General features: G+C 58.6%; 1 protein-coding gene across 6 annotated transcripts in view; it reads right to left on the reverse strand.

The window, feature by feature from the left end:
• The window catches only part of CEP131 (centrosomal protein 131), a 48,959-nt gene extending 35,155 nt beyond the window's left edge, over positions 1 to 13,804 (reverse strand). The window contains exons 1-8 of one of the 6 annotated variants that reach the window (XM_075580055.1): positions 13,423 to 13,804; positions 11,302 to 11,482; positions 11,133 to 11,215; positions 6,498 to 6,612; positions 6,014 to 6,135; positions 3,475 to 3,588; positions 878 to 1,033; positions 478 to 595 (exon numbers count right to left, since the gene is read on the reverse strand). In XM_075580055.1, coding sequence (XP_075436170.1) covers positions 478 to 595; positions 878 to 1,033; positions 3,475 to 3,588; positions 6,014 to 6,135; positions 6,498 to 6,612; positions 11,133 to 11,215; positions 11,302 to 11,475 — 882 coding nt within the window. In that variant the 5' untranslated portion in view covers positions 11,476 to 11,482; positions 13,423 to 13,804. Of the gene's footprint in view, positions 1 to 477; positions 596 to 877; positions 1,034 to 3,474; positions 3,589 to 6,013; positions 6,136 to 6,497; positions 6,613 to 11,132; positions 11,216 to 11,301; positions 11,483 to 11,594; positions 11,897 to 13,395 lie in introns of those variants that run through there. The other 5 variants (XM_075580053.1, XM_075580054.1, XM_075580052.1 and 2 more) reach the window with 5 other exon arrangements.
• Positions 13,805 to 15,484: the final 1,680 nt, after the last annotated feature.

Below are 15,484 nucleotides of genomic sequence, written 5' to 3' on the forward strand. Positions count from 1 at the left end.
GATCAGTGGCCTGCAGGTTTTGCGCTACGGGGGGGGGGGGGGTGGCGAGGGCGTTGCCGTGACGTCACGCGAGCGATTCGCCCTCATTGGCTCAACCGCGCACGTGACCCGGCCGTTAAAACAAATGTTATTGGTCTCGTGAAGTTTCTGCAGCGCCGTCTCTCACGTGCACGCACTATGGCCGTGCACATTAACATCATGCATTTGTTTTCGGCGCGAGCTCCGCCGCTCCCACTATGGCCGCAGCCTTATTCCTGCAGACAAGGCTTAAGGCGAGGGGGTGTTCAGGTAATGCCCATACGGTGTACCCCGAGCGAAGGCTACTAGTGGGACATGGGGTATGGGCGTCACGGAATGATAGGAAAGGGTGCACATGGCAGATACTCGGAGGGGGTATATGGAGACATGGAGAGGTATATAATGGGGCATGGTCCGGATACACAATTACACACGGGGTTATTAAAGTCCGGGATGTACCTCCTTCTTAGACGCCAGCATGAGCCTCAATGCCACTTCCCCTGATCTCCGCCTCTGGCGCTGACGTCGGTACCAGCGCTGGATGGTGACGGCTGCATGGTTTACTTGCTGGATAAATCTGCAGAGATGGACCGGGTTGGATTGTGAGCTCTTTGGTACAAGAATCCCCCCCTCCATCATCATGTAATGCGACTGGTAACACGGAGGCTGCGGTGCGGGGAGATTCCCTACAGCAACCCCCAGGCTTCTGCTTCTCCAGCACAAACCTGCCCTCTCTCACTGCTGAAGTGAAGGAGGAAGGGAGGAGGAATCTCAACACACCGCAGCCTCTCTTGATACTTCCAGAGCCTCCGTGGGCATTACACTGGCGGACCGAGAGGAAGCTGGTGGTGGCACTAACCTCTCTGCCTCCTCGGTGGTCACCTCCCGCCTCTTCGGGGGGGTGCCCCCCCCCGTCTTATTAAGCCCCAGGTTGTTGGTGCTGGAGAAATTCTTCAGGGATTTGTGGAAGCTGCCGCCGGCGTCTTCCCGGCTCGGAGGAGACCTCAGGAGGTTACTGCGAGGACAAGCAAGCTCCAAGTTACAGCCTTAGGGGGAAGCTGCAGCATATCCTACCCACTGATCTGCATACGCGGAGCAAAGAGCTAGCAATCTAATCTGGCAGAATAATGTGGGCGGTGGCCGCGTTGGGCATTGAAAGGGGGGTGTCGCACTTCAGTTCCCGTAACCGTGAGGCCAGTGACACAGGAATGGGCCGGCGCTGGCCATTCTCCAGGGCAATACTTCTAATTGTAGGCTAAAGGTGTTGAATTCCAGGCATTATTGGTGTTGGTGTTGGTAAATGGTGTTGACCTTCTGATTTAATACTGACTAACCTTAAAACGCACCCCACAAGTTACGCATCCCAACAGCCTGCACTCATAGTTACTGTCCCACACTCCTACCTCCCATTGTGCCCAAGCACTGCCATACACAGCACTTACTCCCTCACCTGCTGTCTCTGTAAGTCTCCCATCATACCTCTTAGATTGTAAGCTCTTCGGGGCAGGGATTTCCTTTCCAATTGTCTGATTTTGCTAAACTTATTGTATCATTTAAATTCCCTGTACAGTACTGTATTCTTTGTGAAGAGCCGAGTACACTTTTGGCGCTATATAAATAAAGACATACAATAATTTAAATCTCTGCTCTCTGACTGGTTAAAATTCCAGGCATTAATCATTCAGTAATGGCCCTGAATTTTTGGCACCTTGCGAAGGTTTTAATTCCAGCCAATCGGTTTTTCCTTTGTCAGAGCAGCTCTCGGACAAGGGAGGTGATTGGACAGGAGGCAGCAGCCAGACACTGACTCCTCCCCCTCCCTCCGTATACAGTGAGGACGGAGAGTGTGTGTGTGTGTCTGCCTGCAGTGTGTGTGTCTGTGTCTGCCTGCAGTGTGTGTGTCTGCATGCATTGTGTGTGTAACGTGCTGTCTTCTCAGTGTGTATGTCTGCCTGCATTGTGTGTGTGTGACGTGCTGTCCCCTCAGTGTGTGTGTGTATGTGTGTGTGTAGCCTGCAGTGTGTGTGTGTCTGTCTATGTGTGTAACATGCTATCCTCTCAGTGTGTGTGTGTGTGTCTCTGTCTGCAGTGTGTGTTTGTGTGTGTGTGTGTGTAGGTGTCTGCCTGCAGTGTGTGTGTCTGCCTGCAGAGTGTGTGTGTGTGTGTGTGTGTGTGTGTGTGTGTGGATAGATAGATAGATAGATGTAGCTGCAGTGTGTGTGTTTGTACGTGTCGGTCTGTCTGTCTGCAGTGTGAGTGTGTGTGTATAGATAGATCTAGGTAGCTGCAGTGTGAGTGTGTGTGTATAGATAGATCTAGGTAGCTGCAGTGTGAGTGTGTGTGTGTATAGATAGATCTAGGTAGCTGCAGTGTGTGTGTATAGATAGATCTAGGTAGCTGCAGTGTGTGTGTGTGTGTGTGTGTATAGATAGATCTAGGTAGCTGCAGTGTGTGTGTGTGTGTATAGATAGATCTAGGTAGCTGCAGTGTGTGTGTGTGTGTGTGTGTGTGTATAGATAGATCTAGGTCAGGGGGGCGCAAACTTTTTTCCCTGCGCCCCCCTGCCGGCTGTCCCCTCACTCCCGCGCCCCCCCCCCAACCCCAACTTACCCTCGCACCGGCGTAATGACGTCACGTTGACGTCACATGACCTCGCAGCGTCATTTTGACGCCGCGTTGCCATGGCGACGCCGGGAGGAAGCCGCCGGAGCCACGGGTAAGTATGGTTTACAGAGGCCCTGCAGCTCCCCCGGCACTTAATTTAAGTGCCTTCGGGAAGCGCGCGGGGCCTCTGTAAATCCCGCGCCCCCCGTCGGCAGTCTCGCGCCCCCCCTGGGGGTCGCGCCCCACAGATTGCGCACCGCTGATCTAGGTAGCTGCAGTGTGTGTGTGTGTGTGTGTATAGATAGATCTAGGTAGCTGCAGTGTGTGTGTGTGTGTGTATAGATAGATCTAGGTAGCTGCAGTGTGAGTGTGTGTGTATAGATAGATCTAGGTAGCTGCAGTGTGAGTGTGTGTGTGTATAGATAGATCTAGGTAGCTGCAGTGTGAGTGTGTGTGTATAGATAGATCTAGGTAGCTGCAGTGTGAGTGTGTGTGTGTATAGATAGATCTAGGTAGCTGCAGTGTGTGTGTGTGTGTGTGTGTGTGTATAGATAGATCTAGGTAGCTACAGTGTGAGTGTGTGTGTATAGATAGATCTAGGTAGCTGCAGTGTGAGTGTATATAGGAGGTGCATTAATGTATTTACAATTTTACTTTAATAAATCTATATAACTATACAAAAGAGCCTTATTTATGAATAAATCCTACATTTAGCCAATAACAGTAATAATCCCCGAAGAACAGGGCGTTACTGGCCAGCTCCGGAGGTGCAAACACTGCCACATTGTGCCACGTCCCTGGTATTGTTACTCCCTGCGCGGACTGAGCTGCCCCGGCAGCGCTGGCTCTTACTTGAGTGACGCAGGCCTCTGATTGGAGCTCTTGGCGCTCAGCCCGCGGTCTCCGGGAGAGTAGTTGTTGTGCACCATGGTGGTCACGGTGTTACCCACGGCGCCTTTGTTGCTCCTGATGAGTGAGAGGGAACAGGAGAAGGATACTGTTAACATCCCGCGGGAGGTACCCCAGAGTAACGTCCCCGCCGGAGATACCCCAGAGTAACGTCCCCGCCAGAGGTACCCCAGAGTAAGGTCCCCGCCGGAGGTACCCCAGAGTAACGTCCCCGCCAAAAGGTACCCCAGAGTAACTTCCCCGCCGGAGGTACCCCAGAGTAACGTCCCCGCGGGAGGTACCGCAGAGTAACGTCCCCGCCGGAGGTACCCCAGAGTAACGTCCCCGCCGGAGGTACCGCAGAGTAACGTCCCCGCCGGAGGTACCCCAGAGTAAGGTCCCCGCCAGAGGTACCCCAGAGTAACGTCCCCGCCGGAGGTACCCCAGAGTAACGTCCCCGCCGGAGGTACCCCAGAGTAACGTCCCCGCCGGAGGTACCCCAGAGTAACGTCCCCGCCGGAGGTACCCCAGAGTAACGTCCCCGCCGGAGGTACCCCAGAGTAACGTCCCCGCCGGAGGTACCCCAGAGTAACGTCCCCGCGGGAGGTACCCCAGAGTAAGGTCCCCGCGGGAGGTACCCCAGAGTAAGGTCCCCGTGGGAGGTACCCCAGAGTAACGTCCCCACGGGAGGTACCGCAGAGTAACTTCCCCGCGGGAGGTACCCCAGAGTAACGTCCCTGTGGGAGGTACCCCAGAGTAACGTCCCCGTGGGAGGTACCCCAGAGTAACGTCCCCGCCGGAGGTACCCCAGAGTAACTTCCCCGCGGGAGGTACCCCAGAGTAACGTCCCCGCCGGAGGTACCCCAGCGTAACGTCCCCGCCGGAGGTACCCCAGCGTAACGTCCCTGTGGGAGGTACCCCAGAGTAAGGTCCGTGCAGGAGGTAACCCAGAGTAACTTTCCCGCCGGAGGTACCCCAGAGTAAGGTCCCCGCGGGAGGTACCCCAGAGTAACGTCCCCGCGGGACGTACCCCAGAGTAACGTCCCCACGGGAGATACAGCAGAGTAATTTCCCTCCGGAGGTACCCCAGAGTAACGTCCCCACGGGAGGTACCCCAGAGTAAGGTCCGTGCAGGGGGTACCTCAGAGTAAAGTCCGTGCAGGAGGTACCCCAGAGTAACGTCCCCACGGGAGGTACCCCAGAGTAAGGTCCCTGCGGGAGATACCTCAGAGTAAGGTCCGTGCAGGAGGTACCCCAGAGTAACGTCCCCGCCGGAGGTACCCCAGAGTAACGTCCCCGCCGGAGGTACCCCAGAGTAACGTCCCCGCCGGAGGTACCCCAGAGTAACGTCCCCGCCGGAGGTACCCCAGAGTAACGTCCCCGCCGGAGGTACCCCAGAGTAAGGTCCCCGCGGGAGGTACCCCAGAGTAAGGTCCCCGCGGGAGGTACCGCAGAGTAACTTCCCCGCGGGAGGTACCCCAGAGTAACGTCCCTGTGGGAGGTACCCCAGAGTAACGTCCCCGTGGGAAGTACCCCAGAGTAACGTCCCCGCCGGAGGTACCCCAGAGTAACTTCCCCGCGGGAGGTACCCCAGAGTAACGTCCCCGCCGGAGGTACCCCAGCGTAACGTCCCCGCCGGAGGTACCCCAGCGTAACGTCCCTGTGGGAGGTACCCCAGAGTAAGGTCCGTGCAGGAGGTAACCCAGAGTAACTTTCCCGCCGGAGGTACCCCAGAGTAAGGTCCCCGCGGGAGGTACCCCAGAGTAACGTCCCCGCGGGAGGTACCCCAGAGTAACGTCCCCACGGGAGATACAGCAGAGTAATTTCCCTCCGGAGGTACACCAGAGTAACGTCCCCACGGGAGGTACCCCAGAGTAAGGTCCGTGCAGGGGGTACCTCAGAGTAAAGTCCGTGCAGGAGGTACCCCAGAGTAACGTCCCCACGGGAGGTACCCCAGAGTAAGGTCCCTGCGGGAGATACCTCAGAGTAAGGTCCGTGCAGGAGGTACCCCAGAGTAAGGTCCCTGCAGGAGGTACCCCAGAGTAAGGTCCCTGCAGGAGGTACCCCAGAGTAAGGTCCCTGCAGGAGGTACCCCAGAGTAAGGTCCGTGCAGGAGGTACCCCAGAGTAAGGTCCGTGCAGGAGGTACCCCAGAGTAAGATCCGTGCGGGAGATACCTCAGAGTAAGGTCCGTGCAGGAGGTACCCCAGAGTAAGGCCCCTTCAGGAGGTACCCCAGAGTAAGGTCCGTGCAGGAGGTACCCCAGTGTAAGGTCCCTGCAGGAGGTACCCCAGAGTAAGGTCCCTGCAGGAGATACCTCAGAGTAAGGTCCCTGCAGGAGATACCTCAGAGTAAGGTCCCTGCAGGAGATACCCCAGAGTAACATCCCACGGGATAGTACAGGATTTTTAGGCTCCAGTTTTGCAGCCTGGAGATGGATACGTAACCCCTTGAGTGATTAAAACCCTCTCCAATAAACCCATCCTGAGCCGCTGGCATGTTACCTGTTGTTGGCTGGGAAAGTGGGTGCCAGAGCCGGCATGTCTCGCCTCCTCATGCCCAGGCTCTGCACGGAGCTGGCACTGCGGGCGCTGGAGGGCACAGGAAACACCCGCGGTTTCTCATCCTGAGAAGTAGATGGCAGACTGTGTGTAGTGTTCAGGGCACCGCAGGACTGGAGCTGGCAAAACACTACCACTGCCAGCCAACATCCACTGCCAGTCTACTGAGCCAGCAGCTGGCATGAGGAGGACCTACAATGCAATACCCAAGCACATGGCAGCTGCTCCAGATTCCCACAGACACCCAGCCAGTCCCACACTTATAACTCTCCCCGGCGCTGGGCTCCATAATGTAAGAGCTGCAGAACCGGGCCTGCGTAACCAGAACCGCTCACCTGGAGCGGCTAATCACCCCATGAAAGGAGGTGTAATTAGACATTCCCCCCTTTTTTTCACATGAGCTGTGCCAGCCCCAGTGCCGACTTACCAGGATGTTCCACGTGCTTCTCTTTCCCGGGGGGGTTTTGGCCAGACCGGCCAGCTTCCTCCTCCCACTGGAGCTGCTGTCAAAAAACGCCAGGAAATCCTCATGCGCATCGCCACTGATCCGAGATACAGAGGAACAGTCAGACAAACCAGCACTGCAGGGGTTAACGTCGCCGGCGGGTAATAAACGGCCTCCCGGCCTGTGTGTGTAGTTACAGGATTACATGCGATGTGCAAAGCTGCGGCAGCCACGCAGCGCCTGGAGAAGGGGAGACTCCGGCAGCCACGCAGCGCCTGGAGAAGGGGAGACTCCGGCAGCCACGCAGCGCCCGGAGAAGGGGAGACTCCGGCAGCCACGCAGCGCCCGGGGAAGAGGAGACTCCGGCAGCCACGCAGCGCCCGGGGAAGGGGAGACTCCGGCAGCCACGCAGCGCCCGGAGAAGGGGAGACTCCGGCAGCCACGCAGCGCCCGGGGAAGGGGAGACTCCGGCAGCCACGCAGCGCCCGGAGAAGGGGAGACTCCGGCAGCCACGCAGCGCCCGGAGAAGGGGAGACTCCGGCAGCCACGCAGCGCCCGGGGAAGGGGAGACTCCGGCAGCCACGCAGCGCCCGGGGAAGGGGAGACTCCGGCAGCCACGCAGCGCCCGGGGAAGGGGAGACTCCGGCAGCCACGCAGCGCCCAGGGAAGGGGAGACTCCGGCAGCCACGCAGCGCCCGGGGAAGGGGAGACTCCGGCAGCCACGCAGCGCCTGGGGAAGGGGAGACTCCGGCAGCCACGCAGCGCCTGGGGAAGGGGAGACTCCGGCAGCCACGCAGCGCCTGGGGACGGGGAGACTCCGGCAGCCACGCAGCGCCTGGGGAAGGGGAGACTCCGGCAGCCACGCAGCGCCTGGGGAAGGGGAGACTCCGGCAGCCACGCAGCGCCTGGGGAAGGGGAGACTCCGGCAGCCACGCAGCGCCTGGAGGGGAGACTCCAGCAGCCACGCAGCGCCTGGGGAAGGGGAGACTCCGGCAGCCACGCAGCGCCTGGAGAAGGGGAGACTCCGGCAGCCACGCAGCGCCTGGGGAAGGGAAGACTCCAGCAGCCACGCAGCGCCTGGGGAAGTCGAGACTCCGGCAGCCACGCAGCGCCTGGAGAAGGGGAGACTCCGGCAGCCACGCAGCGCCTGGGGAAGGGAAGACTCCAGCAGCCACGCAGCGCCTGGGGAAGGGAAGACTCCGGCAGCCACGCAGCGCCTGGGGAAGGGGAGACTCCGGCAGCCACGCAGCGCCTGGGGAAGGGGAGACTCCGGCAGCCACGCAGCGCCTGGAGAAGGGAAGACTCCGGCAGCCACGCAGCGCCTGGAGAAGGGGAGACTCCGGCAGCCACGCAGCGCCCGGGGAAGGGGAGACTCCGGCAGCCACGCAGCGCCCGGAGAAGGGAAGACTCCGGCAGCCACGCAGCGCCTGGAGAAGGGAAGACTCCGGCAGCCACGCAGCGCCTGGAGAAGGGAAGACTCCGGCAGCCACGCAGCGCCTGGAGAAGGGAAGACTCCGGCAGCCACGAAGCGCCTGGGGAAGGGGAGACTCCGGCAGCCACGCAGCGCCTGGGGAAGGGGAGACTCCGGCAGCCACGCAGCGCCTGGGGAAGGGGAGACTCCGGCAGCCACGCAGCGCCTGGAGAAGGGAAGACTCCGGCAGCCACGAAGCGCCTGGGGAAGGGGAGACTCCGGCAGCCACGCAGCGCCTGGGGAAGGGGAGACTCCGGCAGCCACGCAGCGCCTGGGGAAGGGGAGACTCCGGCAGCCACGCAGCGCCTGGGGAAGGGGAGACTCCGGCAGCCACGCAGCGCCTGGGGAAGGGGAGACTCCGGCAGCCACGCAGCGCCTGGGGAAGGGGAGACTCCGGCAGCCACGCAGCGCCTGGGGAAGGGGAGACTCCGGCAGCCACGCAGCGCCTGGGGAAGGGGAGACTCCGGCAGCCACGCAGCGCCTGGGGAAGGGGAGACTCCGGCAGCCACGCAGCACCTGGAGAAGGGGAGACTCCGGCAGCCACGCAGCGCCTGGAGAAGGGGAGACTCCGGCAGCCACGCAGCGCCTGGGGAAGGGAAGACTCCGGCAGCCACGCAGCGCCTGGAGAAGGGGAGACTCCGGCAGCCACGCAGAGCCTGGAGAAGGGGAGACTCCGGCAGCCACGCAGCGCCTGGAGAAGGGAAGACTCCGGCAGCCACGCAGCGCCTGGAGAAGGGGAGACTCCGGCAGCCACGCAGAGCCTGGAGAAGGGAAGACTCCGGCAGCCACGCAGCGCCTGGGGAAGAGGAGACTCCGGCAGCCACGCAGCGCCTGGGGAAGGGGAGACTCCGGCAGCCACGCAGCACCTGGAGAAGGGGAGACTCCGGCAGCCACGCAGCGCCTGGGGAAGGGGAGACTCCGGCAGCCACGCAGCTACTGGGGAAGGGGAGACTCCGGCAGCCACGCAGCGCCTGGGGAAGGGGAGACTCCGGCAGCCACGCAGCGCCTGGAGAAGGGGAGACTCCGGCAGCCACGCAGCGCCTGGAGAAGGGGAGACTCCGGCAGCCACGCAGCGCCTGGAGAAGGGAAGACTCCGGCAGCCACGCAGCGCCTGGAGAAGGGGAGACTCCGGCAGCCACGCAGCGCCTGGGGAAGGGGAGACTCCGGCAGCCACGCAGCGCCTGGAGAAGGGGAGACTCCGGCAGCCACGCAGCGCCTGGGGAAGGGGAGACTCCGGCAGCCACGCAGCGCCTGGGGAAGGGGAGACTCCGGCAGCCACGCAGCGCCTGGGGAAGGGGAGACTCCGGCAGCCACGCAGCGCCTGGGGAAGGGGAGACTCCGGCAGCCACGCAGCGCCTGGGGAAGGGGAGACTCCGGCAGCCACGCAGCGCCTGGGGAAGGGGAGACTCCGGCAGCCACGCAGCGCCTGGGGAAGGGGAGACTCCGGCAGCCACGCAGCGCCTGGAGAAGGGAAGACTCCGGCAGCCACGCAGCGCCTGGAGAAGGGGAGACTCCGGCAGCCACGCAGCGCCTGGAGAAGGGGAGACTCCGGCAGCCACGCAGCGCCTGGGGAAGGGGAGACTCCGGCAGCCACGCAGCGCCTGGGGAAGGGGAGACTCCGGCAGCCACGCAGCGCCTGGGGAAGGGGAGACTCCGGCAGCCACGCAGCGCCTGGAGAAGGGAAGACTCCGGCAGCCACGCAGCGCCTGGAGAAGGGGAGACTCCGGCAGCCACGCAGCGCCTGGAGAAGGGGAGACTCCGGCAGCCACGCAGCGCCTGGGGAAGGGGAGACTCCGGCAGCCACGCAGCGCCTGGAGAAGGGGAGACTCCGGCAGCCACGCAGCGCCTGGAGAAGGGGAGACTCCGGCAGCCACGCAGCGCCTGGAGAAGGGAAGACTCCGGCAGCCACGCAGCGCCTGGAGAAGGGGAGACTCGCCGACGGCTGTGAGACTTTCTAAGGGACCAATGTAAGAATTCTTCAAGTGCAATTGTGTGTAGAGAGGTTTGGGAAAGCTGTGTACATGTGAAGAAGAGACCTGTGAGGTTGGGGAAGCTCTGTACATGTGAAGAAGGGACCTGTGAGGTTGGGGAAGCTCTGTGCATGTGAAGAAGAGACCTGTGAGGTTGGGGAAGCTCTGTGCATGTGAAGAAGAGACCTGTGAGGTTGGGAAAGCTCTGTACGTGTGAAGAAGAGACCTGTGAGGTTGGGGAAGCTCTGTACATGTGAAGAAGAGACCTGTGAGGTTGGGGAAGCTCTGTACATGTGAAGAAGAGACCTGTGAGGTTGGGGAAGCTCTGTACATGTGAAGAAGAGACCTGTGAGGTTGGGGAAGCTCTGTATATGTGAAGAAGAGACCTGTGAGGTTGGGGAAGCTCTGTACATGTGAAGAAGAGACCTGTGAGGTTGGGGAAGCTCTGCACATGTGAAGAAGAGACCTGTGAGGCTGGGAAAGCTCTGTACACGTGAAGAAGAGACCTGTAAGGTTTGGGAAAGCTCTGTACACGTGAAGAAGAGACCTGTAAGGTTTGGGAAAGCTCTGTACACGTGAAGAAGAGACCTCCCTTATTCCTATCACAGCCCACAAAGAATCATACGCTTCCAGGGACCAACACAGCTACTCGCACCTTTCAATGTTACATGCGTCACAAAGACAATATGTTATGGGGGATGGAGGGAAAGAAAGCAGTGGTGCACCCCCCCCCCCCCCCCTCTCTTCTACTCGCTCTCTTCCAAGATAACAAAGCCGCTGGAGATGCCTCTTGTGTAAAGAGCGAAAAGGGATAATCCACAGGGCAGGACAAAGAGGTCCCCTCCACCCACAGGAGGACATCTGTCACATTCCATCGCATAGAGAGAGATCTGAAGCCCCCTCCCCTCCTCACTCCCAGGACCCTCATCATACCCCCCCCCCCCTTCCCCCCCTGGGAGCAGCAGCTGGAAACACATGTGAAGGCAAAGAATACAAAAGGTGCCCACATTTCTCAACTTGCCCCAGGGACAAAAGCTGAGCTGCAAACTCACTTTACAATGCCTCCTCCTACCGGCCGCAGCACAGACACAGTCTTTGAAGTGGGAGAATGCCCTCACCAGCCTTACTGCATATGTTCGTGTTATACAGTCTGTGCGTCCCCCCCTCCCGTGTTACCTGGGCGCTGTGCCGTCCCCTGATGTCACTTGAGTGGCGCTGTTGGATCTGCGAAGGTTGTTGATGGCTCTGGCTGGGTCCTCCTGTACAGGGGACACAGGGAAGTCAGGAGGTGGCACAGAACACTATGTGGGTGACTTGCTGCTATGGCAGTGTCCCAGGTTCTCACCAGCGAGATCCCTTTGCTCCTGCGGTCAGTGATGACGGAGATTGAGCGTGAGATGTGCCTGGCACTGCCGGCACTGCCCGGGCGCCGGGTCACGGAGAGCTGGGAGCCCGTGAGGGCGAGATCGCCATTATCTCCCCCACCCTGATGGCAGGGGGCACCACAGGAACTCTGCATGGGTACCTGCGTGCAGAAGAGAGGGTTAGTCCCACTGCACCTCTGTCTGAGCGGGCACAGCCTGGCATAGCACCGTGCTCAGCTTTAAACACTAACACAAGAGAGAACAGACTATTTACCATTTAGCAGGATGTGTGGGTGCAAACCCCACTAGGACATGGCAACAGATCTTCAGACATCTCCAACGCCCGACATTTAAACACAAGCAATCCTACCGATCACATGGCGCAAGCCGCGCTCGTTATGCGCTCGGACCCAAAACACGGGAACAACCAAAATAATTCACACGCTGCAGGGCCCAGGGAGAAAAGCACTTTTTAGAGACCCTCAAGGGTAGACATATTTTAAAAGGGCCAGGAGAAAATTATTTTTTGTATTTAATTACACACTGACCCAGTTAACCCTTTCAGCGCTGGATGTGGCAGATGGGGTTACCAGAGCTGGGGAAATTAAACCAGAAGGATAGAAAGAAAAAAACAGTTGGGAAATGATACACACCCCGTGTGTTACTAAGGCATCAGTAACCGGAGTAACAGGAGACAACAACACACCCAGGGACTTCAATGTAAAAGTCTTGTACACCTGCATTATCACATACACACCTGCATTATCACATACACACGTGCATCTGCATTATCACATACACACCTGCATTATCACATACACACGTGCATCTGCATTATCACATACACACCTGCATTATCACATACACACGTGCATCTGCATTATCACATACACACCTGCATTATCACATACACACCTGCATTATCACATACACACCTGCATTATCACATACACACCTGCATTATCACATACACACGTGCATTATCACATACACACGTGCATTATCACATACACACGTGCATTATCACATACACACGTGCATTATCACATATACAGTACACATACACACGTGCATCTGCATTATCACATGTACACCTGTATTATCACATACACACCTGCATTATCACATATACACATGTACACTTATATTATCACATGCACACTTATATTATCACATGCACACCTGTATTATCACATGCACACGTGCATTATCACATACATACGTGCGTCTGCATTATCACATGCAGACGTGCATTATCACGTGCATTATCACATGCACACGTGCATTATCACATACACACCTGCATTATCACATATACTGTACACATGTACACGTGCATTATCACATGCATTATCACATGCACACGTGCATTATCACATGCACACGTGCATTATCACATGCACACGTGCATTATCACATGCACACGTGCATTATCACATATACAGTACACATGCACACGAGCTGCTCCTAAACCCCTTAAGGAACAGGGAGCCAGAATATGGGGATGTGGGCACCTCCTGCTTTCACACACCCTGGCACACGGCCTTGGAAGTGGGAGACGTGGAGGCTCCTTGCTTCCTTCTCCCTGTGCCTCGGGCATCACCTCCCAAAAAGGAGATTGTTAGTTCTCCAGTCAAGGATTTAGGAAGTCTTTAAAGTGCCCATGTAGGACACTATATGAAAGTAACCCATTCACTGCCAAATGAGCCTGCAACGCATTGCGGAGGCGAATATGAAACTAAAAAGTGTCATTACCTCCTATGTGCAGCTCTGCACACACTCCAGGGGTTACACACCCACCCTAGGGGGACTGCAGGGGTTATACACCCACCCTAGGGGGACTGCAGGGGTTATACACCCACCCTAGGGGGACTGCAGGGGTTATACTCCCACCCTGGGGAGGATCTTGGCGCAGGTGTAAAGCATTAACCCCTTGGTGATAGACACATTGCATGCACTTACAGCAGTGTAGGGCTGAATAACAAATAGCAGCCACTGACCACAAAGCATTTCCCTCCCCTAAAAGCACCCCCCCCATGTGATGCCCCCGGGGCAGGTGCCCATACAGGTCTCACCTCAGGTGCCCATACAGGTCTCACCTGTGTGTCTGCTCCCAATATGGGAGATTGGCAGCTGTCTCTGAAGTCACTGGGTGGGTGAGAGGAGGTGACCCTCCCTTACCCTGCAAAGCCCCCTACAAGTGACAGGCCCGAATGATGCCACCGCAGACAAGGGGTGACCTAGCACCGGGAAGGGGCATCCCTCAGAGGGTCCTGGGGCAACTCTCCGGGGGGGTGGGGGGGCACTGCCTCCTCTCTCCCTGGGCTGTGGGGGGCACAGGCTCCTCTCTCCCCCGGTGTGTGGGGGGCACAGGTTCCTCTCCCCCGGTGTGTGGGGGGCACAGGCTCCGCGCTCTCCCTGGGCTGTGGGGGGCACAGGCTCCGCGCTCTCCTGGGCTGTGGGGGGCACAGGCTCCTCTCTCCCCCGGTGTGTGGGGGGCACAGGCTCCTCTCTCCTGGGCTGTGGGGGGCACAGGCTCCTCTCCCGGGGCTGTGGGGGGCACAGGCTCCTCGCTCTCCTGGGCTGTGGGGGGCACAGGCTCCTCTTCCGGGGCTGTGGGGGGCACAGGCTCCGCGCTCTCCTGGGCTGTGGGGGGCACAGGCTCCTCTCCCGGGGCTGTGGGGGGCACAGGCTCCTCTCTCCTGGGCTGTGATGGGCACAAGCTCCTCTCCCGGGGCTGTGGGGGGCACAGGCTCCTCTCTCCCGGGGCTGTGGGGGGACACAGGCTCCTCTCTCCCGGGGCTGTGTGGGGGGGCACAGGCTCCTCTCCTGGGGCTATGGGGGGCACAGGCTCCTCTCTCCCGGGGCTGTGGGGGGCACAGGCTCCTCTCCCGGGGCTGTGGGGGGCACAGGTTCCTCTCCCGCGGCTGTGGGGGGCACAGGCTCCTCTCTCCCGGGGCTGTGGGGGGCACAGGCTCCTCTCTCCCGGGGCTGTGGGGGGCACAGGCTCCTCTCTCCCGGGGCTGTGGGGGGCACAGGCTCCTCTCCCGGGGCTGTGGGGGGCACAGGTTCCTCTCCCGGGGCTGTGGGGGGCACAGGCTCCTCTCCCGGGGCTGTGGGGGGCACAGGTTCCTCTCCCGGGGCTGTGGGGGGCACAGGCTCCTCTCCCGGGGCTGTGGGGGGCACAGGTTCAGGAGAATCACTTGTAACTGACACAATGTAACATACAAGGGATGCTCTGAAGAAACAAGCACATCACAACCTAACCTGCCCACGCCCGCCGCTTATTGGTTGATGCAGTTGCCTGTGGCTACATCTGTTCTTCCCATTGGTCTGCCAGCTGTCAATCAGTGGAGGAGCGGGGCTGAGACATGCAGCTCGGTGGACGCTGCAGAGGGGGGCGTGGCCTCTCTCCCTGTATTGCACATGGCTCCTATTCCCCAGGGACAGTCATTACCTGTTATTACAGGGAACACACACAGACACACACAGAGACACACACTAATAAAGACTCTCATACTCAAACACAAGCACACTAATAAAGCCACTCACACACAAGCACATTAATACAGACACACACACACACATAAAGCCTCTCATACTCACATACAAGCACACAAAGACACACACACACACAAATAAAGCCACTCACACACAAGCACACTAATAAAAACCTCTCACACTCACACAAAAGCACACTAATGAAGCCTCTCACACTCACACACATACACACTAATAAAGCCTCACAGACAAGCACAGTAATAAAGCCTCACACACACAAGCACACTAATAAAGCCTCTCACACTCACACACAAGCACACTAATAAAGCCTCACACACACACACACAAGCACACTAATAAAGCCTCTCACACTCACACACAAGCACACTAATAAAGCCACACACACACACACACACACACACACACAAGCACACTAATAAAGACACACACACACACACACACACACTAATAAAGCCTCTCACACTCACACACAAGCACACTAATAAAGCCTCTCACACTCACACACAAGCACAGTAATAAAGCCTCTCCTACTCACACACAAGCACACTGATAAAGCCTCACACAGACACAAGCACACTAATAAAGCCTCATACTCACACTCACACACACTAATAAAGCCTCTCATACTCACACACATACACA

Source organism: Ascaphus truei, chromosome 22 (genome assembly GCF_040206685.1).
Source record: "Ascaphus truei isolate aAscTru1 chromosome 22, aAscTru1.hap1, whole genome shotgun sequence".
NCBI classification, from domain to species: Eukaryota; Metazoa; Chordata; class Amphibia; order Anura; family Ascaphidae; genus Ascaphus; species Ascaphus truei.